The sequence below is a fragment of the Mya arenaria genome, chromosome 13, assembly GCF_026914265.1.
Source record: "Mya arenaria isolate MELC-2E11 chromosome 13, ASM2691426v1".
Lineage (NCBI taxonomy): Eukaryota > Metazoa > Mollusca > Bivalvia > Myida > Myidae > Mya > Mya arenaria.
In genome coordinates, this window is record NC_069134.1 from 57,576,135 (window position 1) to 57,588,200 (window position 12,066).

The 12,066-nt window shown below is 33.2% G+C and overlaps 1 protein-coding gene across 1 annotated transcript in view; it reads left to right on the plus strand.

Annotated features, from left to right (window-relative positions):
• The first annotated feature begins 4,469 nt into the window (after window positions 1-4,469).
• LOC128215413 (CD109 antigen-like) overlaps window positions 4,470-12,066 on the plus strand; it is a 61,609-nt gene continuing 54,012 nt past the window's right edge. The window contains exons 1-2 of the mRNA XM_052922098.1: window positions 4,470-4,539; window positions 5,606-5,721. Coding sequence (XP_052778058.1) covers window positions 4,470-4,539; window positions 5,606-5,721 — 186 coding nt within the window. The remainder of the gene's footprint in view (window positions 4,540-5,605; window positions 5,722-12,066) is intronic.

Sequence of the window (12,066 nt, forward strand, 5' to 3'; positions counted from 1 at the left end):
TGTGCCATTTTCCATTTAAATAATGAGGCCGCCCTCTGTCTCACACGTGTGCCTATTTTTATCAAATAAGTTAATAATTTAAGCTGCTTAAGTGTAATCTTATTGGTGTGTATCATTTACCATTTAAATAACTATGTCGCCCTCTGTCTCACACGTGTGCCTATTTTTATCAAATAAGTTAATAATTTATGCTGCTTAAGTGGTAACTTATTGGTGTGTGTCATTTACTGTTTGGAATTAAAGAAATTGTCTTAATGCAGTGTATGGTCTATAAAATATTTGCAATAAATTGACGAAAGTTTTTAGTGTGATATTCCATTATTCTTTAGTGACTGTCTAGAAATTATGCTTATTATTAATGTAATTGTGACGATATCACTTATTTTCAGGTCAAGGACGGCTCCATTGATATAGACTTGCCATTTACAGAACTAGCCTCAGACTTCCAAAAGTCATATTTTGCTCGGGAGATTTTCAATGCCTCTAGTTATTACACCAGCGTGCTGTATGTACTTGATTAAGTTGTGAATTGAATTTTTAGGGATATCACATCTTTGACAAAAAAAAAAATCAGTTTTAAAGGTGACGCATTGTTAGCGATGAATAATAATTAAATATTTATAACGTATACTCTTAACTTTTAATGGCAACTCTTTTATACACAGGTTTAATGAACTATTGAAAATACGTATTTATATACTATTGATACTTATTTGGTGAAAATGATAGGTTTTGTATAATATAAACATGATTCAGAAAATGACGTTATTATATATCAGAATCCTTTGGATCACTTACACACGAAAATGTTTAATGTTTTGGTAAAAGGATGGGTTGTCCACTCTTCTTGAAATCGTGGGGGGAGGGTTACCGCCTTGGTAACATAACTTGAGAAGTTGGGTCCGCCTATACAAAATAATAGCAGGTGTTTTGTCTCCCATATTCGCTTTTTGAAATCAACACTTTCGTTGCCCTAATCGGGCGGTTATTTTATTTAGCACAATTTCCATCAAAATGACCTGTAATTGAAAGATACCGGTAATTAAGGCATGCAGGGCAAACCACTTTTCATAAAAGCAATATTACAACCGTTTGAGCAGATAGTTTTAACACATGTAAGCTCTTACTCCCAGCAATGTGTTCTGTATTGTTTATAGGTTGTATATGAAAGATGACGGCTTTACTATAGCATGGCGACAAGTTAACACATTAAAAGCTAATAAATTCATGATCTCTAGGATTATGGCTTAATACGATGAAATTTGTCCATATACGTTATTTTTCATTATTTTGGATCATTGCGTTATCGTAGTTTTTCATAAACAACAGCCGCCAGTGTGAGACTTACGTAGTAGGTAAAATGATGTATAGAATTGCAGTTCAGTGTTGCTTAAGCTTAAACTCAAAGTGCCTACTAATATCACTGTAACAAAACAAAGCGTAATAAACTGTTATCAACATCTTGCAAAGACCGTTAATGCTAGAAATTTAAAGTTATAAAACATCACAACGTTTTATTTTACATTCATAATTTTATGTTTTTCAATGAAACTGATACAAGTTTTTCTTAAATTTTATTTTTCTCTGTTTCAAGACGGTTAACAATTTTTGCCAATGTCGTGGAAGATGTAACGGGAGTTAATATTTCTGCAGAATCGTTCATAAATGTTAGACCATACGACGTTGCCGTACGAAACATTTTAGAACAAGTTTCACGTTGGACAAGACGTAGACATTTCGGTAAGTGTTATATCGTTTAATAACATTTCATATAATGAGAGACTAACTTGCCATGCAACCTCGCCATGTTATATCCGGTCCGCCACATTTTTTATGACAAATTCAATTTAAAATATTTGTTTTTAGTCCGTAATACTGTTTCCGGCCTAGTTTAAGGAGTAAGGCTAAGACATTTTAACCTGACCAGCCCCTGTTTTTAGCCCTGATTCCACAGCGGGTTGCCGAATTCCCTCTGTAATATTTTTGGCATTGTCATTTAGGGCTATACTAAAAGAAACGGGGCTGTGTTGGTAATGCTTTGCCTAATCAATTTATATTGATCCGCAAACGGATCGATAATAACGGACACCAGAGGGCAAAGACTAGAAGGACCAACACACAACTATATGCCTTACCCAAAATAAGGGGAGAGTAACTGCGTGTCATATATCAAACGATTAAAATATACCTTTATGCCGTCCACTGTTGTTAAAGATAGATGTATATGACAAGACTTAAAGTTTAATAAAACTATTTAGGTAAGTGTTTTGTATTTGATTTCATTTAATTCAGGGGGAGATAACTAGATATTCTGGCGACCTCTACCCTGGCAATGCATCGGCGGATATTGATGTTTGAGTTGAAGTAAAGCTCTACCTTGTAAATCGTAGATGGGTCGTCATTCGCAACTCATCACGGATAGAAATTAGCGAAGACAACACATTTAGTTATACAGTTGACTGGAACGATTTACATTCGAATGTGTCGTATATTTACACTCGGGTAAGTATTTTATTTGTACAGCTTGTAAAATCACCGGCTACAAAATATTTACATATACGCATGCTCACTTTAAACAGATTCCATTCTTTTCTGTATATTACATAGCGATGTAATTGACAAATTCCTATACTGCTGATTTTACTTTACTGTTTCTGGGGAGTTGAAATTACACGTATACTTTCAATAGGTGGATTTCAGATAACCTAAAAATAGATTTTGCATATCATTAACTGACCACGTGTACTAGCTGGGGGCAAAACATAGCTGATAAGCCCCTCCAGGTTAATACATTATATAGTACAATATAGTTCAATGGTCTAGTTTACATGATAGAGCGTAATGGCAAACATCAATGATTTGAGTTATTTAAACAAATTGATTTATCAGAGTATGCAAGGAAATTATCCTCCAGTAATGAAGCAATATATATTCTGTTGGAGCATAGGGAATAATAGGGCTTCGAATTCAAATATTGTATGCAGTTCTTCTCTTTTGTAGATAATGTTGTTGTTTTTTTGTTTCACGAGCATTTTAGACATGAAATGCAATTTTCTGGATTTTAGGTATCCTTGTTCTACAATATATTCATAGACCTTGAAGACCAAGATCTCCGTCTGGAGGTTGATGTTATAAAAGAGTCCGTTAATGGTTTTACAGTTCGTTCTTGTATTAGGTAAGCTATATCAAAGATACACATACATGAAACGAATTGTCTTTAAAACGGCGACTGTGATTGGTGTATCTTTTCCGTTGTTAATTACTAGGGTTCATGTTATACAACTGAAGTGATATAAGCTTTGCATTTGTGAAATTTCATTATATTGTAGTCGGTCTAAAAAACACATTTAAGTAGCCATTGAGTATTTGTGAGCAATTGAAAGAAATCAAATAGACAGAAAAAAGAACGTTGGTTAGAGCTTATATCAATCTGCTCTTTCTCATGTTAACAATATTCGAATATTGAATCTATACTTTGTAAATTTAAAATGATTTGACGTTTATCTATGTTTGGTTGCATGTCGGTGCGGTTGAAGCAAACATGTCAACCCAGAATATTTTTTTGTATTAAAATATTAAAATTATATGGCAAGTTTTAAATGAAATTTTATACTGATATATCAAACCTTTCGCTTTGTTTCAGTCTTTTTCCTTACTATGGATATACATTTTAGCTGATGGCGCAAGTGGGAGGTTATTTCTGTTTAACAGGCGACAAAGTAGTCTAAAGTTAGGTAGCCTACCAGGGACTTACTAACCAGCAGATTTCGTTAATATGTTTATTAAATTTGTGACTTATAACGTGTCCATATTTTACTCAATTACGAATTGGTTGTGGCACGAGCTTTTCGATTGTTTTGCATACAATTAGACAAACAATTCAATTTTGACACATTGCAGTTGGTTGGAAGAAGACATTAGCGGTATGGTTGTTGCTGAGATAGGAATTCCGTCAGGATTCAATGCATTTAGATACGGAATATCTGGACATGAGCTACTTATGCGGACCGAAATTCAAGAGAAAAAAGTTGTTTTGTATTTGGATCAGGTAAATTTTGTTCCATATTGCATGAAGTGGTTTTCTTATTGGAATGAGATTTAAAAAAAACTTCACCATTCTGACATAAACATTATATTGTTCTTGTTTGTATCCTTATAGTTTGTTTCATACTAGTGTTAAACAAACTAATTTTACCCCCAATGGACTCGTGTTCTAGTAAAAATGTTGATGCATGTTGGTTTAGTTAGTTGTGTTTTCGTATGTTGTGTTATTTTCTTAAGATTTAGTTCATGTCGTTTGGGACGTTGCCTTGTTGATCTAAACAACCTTTTTTAAAATTTGGTATTGTTTCATTGTAATATTTATATGATCTCATTCCTATAATTATGATATACTTCAGTTGTTATCGTTGCTATTCGTCATTGCAATACTATAGGTTACCGAAGCGAAGGTATGTGTGGACATAAGCATGGTCCGAGACACCATGGTTGCCGCAGTGAAGCCGGTCCCATGCACAGTGTACGAATACTACGAACCAAGCAAGTAGTTTGTACTTATATCGTTGTTACCTGTGTGTTGGTCAAACAAGTGTTTATTACCATGTCGGTTGAACACAAATGCAGGCGCATGGTACTTAATAATAGTGGTAAGGAGCAATTATTCATTGAATACGGTGTATGTGGTAAGCAAGGCAATGTTCATGGAATGTGAGAACCATTATGCTATTTCACATTGGTAAGGAGCACTTGTTCGATATTGTGTAGGTGGGGAGCGAAGGTTAGTTGCACTTCGTACATTTACATGGTTAAGGAGCACGTATTAAATTCGGTGAATGTGATAAGTAAAGGCATGCTGCATATCGGTATATTATACTCGTTAGAAACTTCTATATATAACTCGATTTAAGTATGTAAATGGTGTCTTAACAAATAATTTTGGTTTTGTAAAAATATTGATGAACCTTGCGTTTTAAAACAAAATATGCTGTTCAATTGTAAAACAAAGTAATTGTATCTAGTTTGCAGCAGTAATTTAGAGGAAATTTGTACGATGTTGTAGTTTTATGGACATTTAGTATAACATATGAATTCGCGTATTCAGCTAAACCATTATTGCTTGGTTTATGCTTACTTTTAAGTTAAATATCTATTCATTTGGAGTTGATTAGAAAACAGAGTTATAAACATAACGACACGAACCAAACTCTTTGAGAACAGTAAAAAAAATTAGTTCAATAGTAATATGAAAAACTACAGAACCAGCTCAGTAACCAAACATTTAGACATACACACCGTTTAATGTTACAGGGTTAACGCCAAAGATATATAATACAACAAATTTAATCTCAAACAAGACACATGGAACAGCATGAAACTCCACAAACAAGACAGTGCATTTATACTTAATAAAAACCAGGTGTGTTAATCAATGAGTGTATGGTAACGCCTTGGAACGGTCTGTAGCTAAATTTACTGGTTATTTAATGCAACGAAAATTATTGCATCATTATTAAAAAATAACATTGACAAAAATGATGCATTCATAAAAGAATATTTTATGTAACAATGGAACCACATTGGTCAATCATATTGTTCTTTTTTGCAGGTAACCAGATGACAGTGTTTTACGTTCCTCTGAAAGCGAAGAACTCAAACATTTGTGACGTGTGCGGACTAGAATGTGGCTGTGTGGGGGGAAACGACCGGATGTGGATGCCCATGGTGAGCTGGGTGCCAAAATTTAAATGGTTTATTTAGTGGTTTAATGGTATTTTCATAAGTCTAAAATGTTACTAATTGATACTCAAATGACCATTTAGTATTATTTCCACTTTCAAACTGTTGTCCAGCACTGAGAATGAGTAACTTTATCCATGAATATGATAACTAATACACTGTTTAAAGAATGTAAATAAAGCCTGGAAGTTAAACACAAACACAATATTTGTCTTTCAGAAGTGGTGTAAGACTAAGGTTGGTTAGTGAAGTGTAAGTAGATAAAACTCTTACATGTTAAGAGCAAAGTCATATGTATACGAGACAGTGTTACAATTACTAATGCAGATATAAATCAAAGATAAACCAAATTTGTTTCAATACACTTATATGGTGATAACACAATTTTACACCTATAAACATTGTTTCAAAAAACGGATTTTTATAAACCGATCTGGTTAAAAATCTCCTAGATTAAGGTATTGATAGTGTTATATTATAAACTACCTTGCCTTAACGCTGTTCCATTGTATTTTGTTCTTATTTCAGGTACAGGTTCAACAAACAGATTTAACAATCTGAGAATTTCTGTTCCAATGTTTAAATCAAGTAAAGAAAGGAACACAATTGATAAAAACTATGATATATTGATACCAATTTAAATTATTTTAAAAATCAACCAATGTAAAGAATTTAAAATATTAGGAATAGGTGATGGTCTATTTATTGTATATTTATTTAATTGCTGTCAATAAATACACAAAGGAAATCGTCGAAAAAAAATTCAATCGTTTTAGAATTTACAGATAGTCCACTTTTACCTAGTATGTTAACATATTAAACAACTTCAGCTATCATTGTTATGGGATGCTTGGATATATACATATCTAATTGTAAGCTTGAATAAATATGCGAATAGTGATATATAAACGTACGGTAAAATTATGTAATCTAAACAAGGTCTCTACGGCATACACATAACACCATTCTTAAAATGGCTAGTACGTATGAACACAAATACACTACAAATTACAACATCGGTAATAATTGGTATAAAATACGAGTTAATCTCCACAGCATACACATACCAGCATCCATGATATAATTTGGCTTATACGAGTAAATATTTATATGTTATCTTCCATTACATAAACATAACAACATCCATATCAATTGTTAAGTGCGAGTTTACCTGCATATATATACAAACATGTCCCCGAGAACTGGTTGTGAATAACAATGAATGAATGATTAATAAATTGACATGTCAGACAGGAAAGACAGACCGACCTTTTGAACAATTGAGGTAATACCGCGAACGAGGAATTCAATAAAATAGCAGATTGTGCCGCGCTATCCGGTCAGCCCCATCGGTGTGGCTTTAATTCATGATGATGATGATGATGATGATGATGATGATGATGATAATGATGATGATGATGATGATGATGATGATGAGGATGATTTGGGTGGCGATGATGATGATGATGATGACAATGATGCTGATGATGATGTCAAACAATACACAACTGTTTAAGTCGAATTTTTGCCAATCATCTTCTTCAATCCACCTTTTAAGCAAGGTTATCATTGGCATTCCTTGCTTCATATTCATCATGCTCTCAAAGACATACATGTAAAATTTGTGACAAAACATCAACGGAAGGATCTGCTAAAATTGTCAGATTTGTTTACTATTTAGATATGAACCATGCGGTTAATATTTAGTATAACTGTAACACATTATCAGGAACACATAAATGCATGAAGTGCACAGTAGTTAAATACATTATTTGTATATTGCTATAAGCTGCTGTGAAAATTATATCATAACAGATATATATCAAATTTTCAGCCTCCGACTCAAGATAAAAAAAAGTCACGAGACAAGTATCTTAGGCAGTTTGTGACGATGGTCTCTTCAAAGAGGGAGTCGCAGCATCATACTCTTTAGAATTGTTCGCTAAAACGAATTGTTTAAAACATACACATTAATTTTAGGTAGTTATGGATTAAAATAATTCATGTGAAACATGGGCTAAGTGAAGAGAAACTCTGTGGTATAAACATATACCATATCGTAATATAACATTGCATTATGCTAAACGTCACAATATAAAAGAAAAGAAATCAGATAAATGATAAAATACATAATGGTAACACGTATTAAAAGTAGTCACAAAAACAGTGTGAATGGACTATTGCAACAAATATCAAAGTTATGACATGATGTCGTAACAACGACATATCCGATTCGTTTAATACTTAATAAACAACATACTAATAAGAATGATTAATAACCATACCAGAGACCAGCTCTTCGTCGGGCCTGTCGTCGTCATGCTGACTCTGAAGTGGTCATTTTTGGTCTACCAACATTTTGTGCACTGCTTCAGCTGCAGACTTACACGACGTATAACTGTCACCTCCTACACACTTAATGGATAACGTAATAATAATTATAAAAATATGTCTTTATAATACTGCAGTGCGTTCAGTAAGGTGAACATTTACGAAACGCTTGCAAACGTTTTGTTTTGTATCACTGTTGCAAAGCAGCGCATACTCTGCAAGCGGAAAACCAAACAGCAAACGATCGCCGCAAACATGTTTACTGGACGTATATATATGGCTGCTTTGAATCATAAACAGATGTTGTGTTTAATGCTACTTTCCTTTTGCGAGACGAATTCTTCTTTCCTTGTTCAAAGAACTACTTATAATCCGATATGATTATGAATATATACATGTTTATGTTCTGCACTGTTCACCTAACGAAGAGTTAGAGAATCATATGAATATGAACAAATCACTTTATTGTCACTGTTTTAGTCCCACTCAATGATGCTGCCATTAGAGATTTTTTTTATAGAATTATGTATGTGTATCATACATCAATGCTAAATCAAGTTAAACTTGAATGCCATAATATTAAAACAACAACACAAGTAGAAATGTTCATGCATAAGGAAAGAAACTGCGGCTATATTGCTAACAATACGAGACAGAAAACCTTGTTAAATAAATATTTCCCGCCAACTTAGTAGTGGGTAAGCTGAATTAAGGTGTGAGGCATCACCGTTTAAATTGAAGCTGTAGAAAAGCAAAGTATTTGTTTCTACAGCAACGGAATAGTTAAGGATGAACGTCATGCTTTATTAGTGTTTCCTTTATAACTTAAGGCATTTCTATTATGAAGGTAAATATAGATGATTATCTTTAATAAACACAAAAGTAGCACTTTATTCCATGTTCAACAATTCTCATCTAGTTTAAACACACGGGGGCATTTTTCAACATAGATTTTATCCTTATTCTTCGACAGGCCCCAGTGATTCCATGTACTTTTATTTACTGTCCAATCGAAACACTCGTTTTAATAGAAAACAAAATATAAATACTCAAATACCAATATTAATAGCAATAAGGGCGGGAAGAGTGGGACACACGACTAGGTACAGTGCAAACTCGCTATGCCGGCGTCGGATATCTCAACTTTCCGGTTGTGTCGACTTTTTCTGCGGTCCCGAATTCATTACTTCTTATTCTTTATAAAATAAATCTGCTTGTGTCGATTTTTTCGCTATGTCGACCTCCTATTTCAGTCCCATTGATCGAATTTTACACATTTTCCTTGTTTCTTATGTCGAACTGTAGATCGAGTTGTAGGTGCGAAAATTGTTATGAAGGTTTGCGGCATGTCGCTAAATTACCGTGCGTGTCAAAATAACAAACTGTCATAATTGGATGTTAATTGGTAGGTGTAAATTATTTAAGTTGTTTGTTTATGGGTTTTTTTATTAAAGAGTCTTTTATTGATCAAGCTATACATTTAAACGCACGAATTAGGTCGATGATGACATCATCGGAAAAATCGACAACATTGAAAGTTACGTGACGAAGTAATTTCTCTACACTGCATGTACAAAACAGTCGTAACGAATGTACTACTTTTAGTTGTTGTCATATGTGCTTTACCGTTTTGTAAGAATATAAGTGTATGTGATTATGGTTTTACATCTGATTTGTGTAATCCTTGAACGCGAATTAAATAAATTTGGCACATATAATTCATTTGTTATTACTTGTTTTATAAATAATACGTTTGCTGTTTCCACGACCGTAACAAGACCGTTCAATTGCAGAAGTAGGATGTCGGATATATATCAAACGCATATATGTTGGGATTGGTGATACTTTTTTGTAATTCGGATATGTCGAATTTTCGTTTTCTCGACTTTTTTCCCTAGGTCCCGACAAAGTCGAGTTTCGACTGTATATGAATAATACCGCTGCAGAATTAAAACCTCGAGTGGCGAACCGGCCTTCCTAGTTCTTATATACCAAACTTTCAAACCCTCGTACATTCCCGCCAATGTTATTTCGCAAATCGTCTCAACACTCAAGAGATCGTAACTTTTGAACGGATATAATTACAATCAATTCACTTTCTAAGACCGCGAGCAAAAAAGTATACTTACTCATCAAAAAACTTAAAGAATAACCTGGATTACATACATTAAAAATTTGGCCTGTGATTGGCAGCGAATATAGCCAGAAATTAGCCCTCTGAAACTATCGAGAAGTGCTTTTTTGCTAATACGATATATATCGAAAAAGTGATGTGTAGGTCAACTCGGTTGGAGGAGTCTTTTTCACATGTAGCTATTAAAATGCAAAGCATTTCGATCGATGAATAGCACTATCACACTGCTTCATATTATACAAAATATGTTCATTCTTAATCATGGTTAAACCCATACAGCATATTTCTCAATTAAAAAGAAACATTGGTAATATAAATGCAGTAACTTTGCAGTTAACCTTATGTTATTGCTTATATAAAAGAACATTCATTTCCGCTTTATTAGAAAAACGTTCCTATATGACTATGCAGGTAAGGTCACACCAAATTAGTGTTTCGTTCCTCGGATTTTTGCCAAAAGCGATTGAAGCGAGCGAAAAAAATATACAATTTGTCAGTTTTCATAAAACCTGAAGCAAGCGAAGAGCGAAAAAATATTTTTATTCTTTTGATCAATAACAATAAGACATATTATTCAATAAAATTGCCCTTAAACCCATTTGAATGCAATCCAGACCTGAACCTCCAATGGACATAGGGAAAATGTCCGATAACATACTATTCATTCATCTGTTTTTAGAAAACACGTTATATGGATAAACCAAGTTCTAATATAATCAAAACATAATAGTAGATATTATTCATAATAAAAGAATGCTGCTTTTAGGAAAAAATGAAATGAATTATATAAATCCACAATGAATCAATTTAACATCATTTGCAACTATATTTAGACATTCATAAGGTTTGATTTTGGATGTTTAAAACATGATGTTTTACACTGGCACATTCGAACATCAGACTCCATATATATTTAAATTTCTTGACTTAATTTCGTTTTGATTATCACAGTAATGGGATGTGCTTATCGAAATGAAAGGACTAAAATATGATCAGAGTAATTTTATGGTCAGTGAGATGTTTTTATAATCCCGAATTATACTGTAAAAGAAAGTTGAAAATTGGGTGACAAACTTAGCTTATGCTTACCTATTTATTGGTCTATACGGCCCAGTGTTAACATCGCTATTTGTGAAAAAATATTTGTTCGAAAACTGTTGTTTTGTCAGAAGTTGGTCAAAAATGACTTTGATAAATCAATTTGGACCAAACCATGAGCCATGTTCCTGTTAAGTGAAGCTGTTATTTTAGCATCGACGTCTTAAGGTAAGAGTATTGTTACTTGTTTTATGACTTGAATCAAATACTACTTAATTTTATGAGTCATTGTGATCAATTTGATTTCCATCTAAAATGAATCACTAATTACAAGACCACCTACATGGCCGTCAACGAGTCTATTGACGATGTTTTTATTATGGCGGACACGAGACGTGGTTACAGGGATACATTAGAAATGTCAAAATAATAAAAAAGTATCCCTGAACACTCATTAATGTAGCTACACAAGTACACAAGTATGTTTAATTGCATAATAATTGATTTAATAAATGATCCTTTACTGCATGAGATGATGAACAATGACTTTAGGCATGGTCAAAATACATTTATTGTTATTTGAAAGATAAGACTAAATTTGCAAAATTTGAGCCACAGTGTTTATACCGGACTCCGCCATTTTGATTGAATTTATTGAAACCAAAATGCTAAACCGATCGCAATACAGTATAAAAAATAACGCATCGGTAAATTCCCTTACAAAAATACTTAAACTAGCGTAGACAAATGAAAATTGATTATTTTTTTCAGCCTTTAAAAGAAATATTACTAAAAAAAAATCTGGTTCGCGATAAAAAAAATTAGAG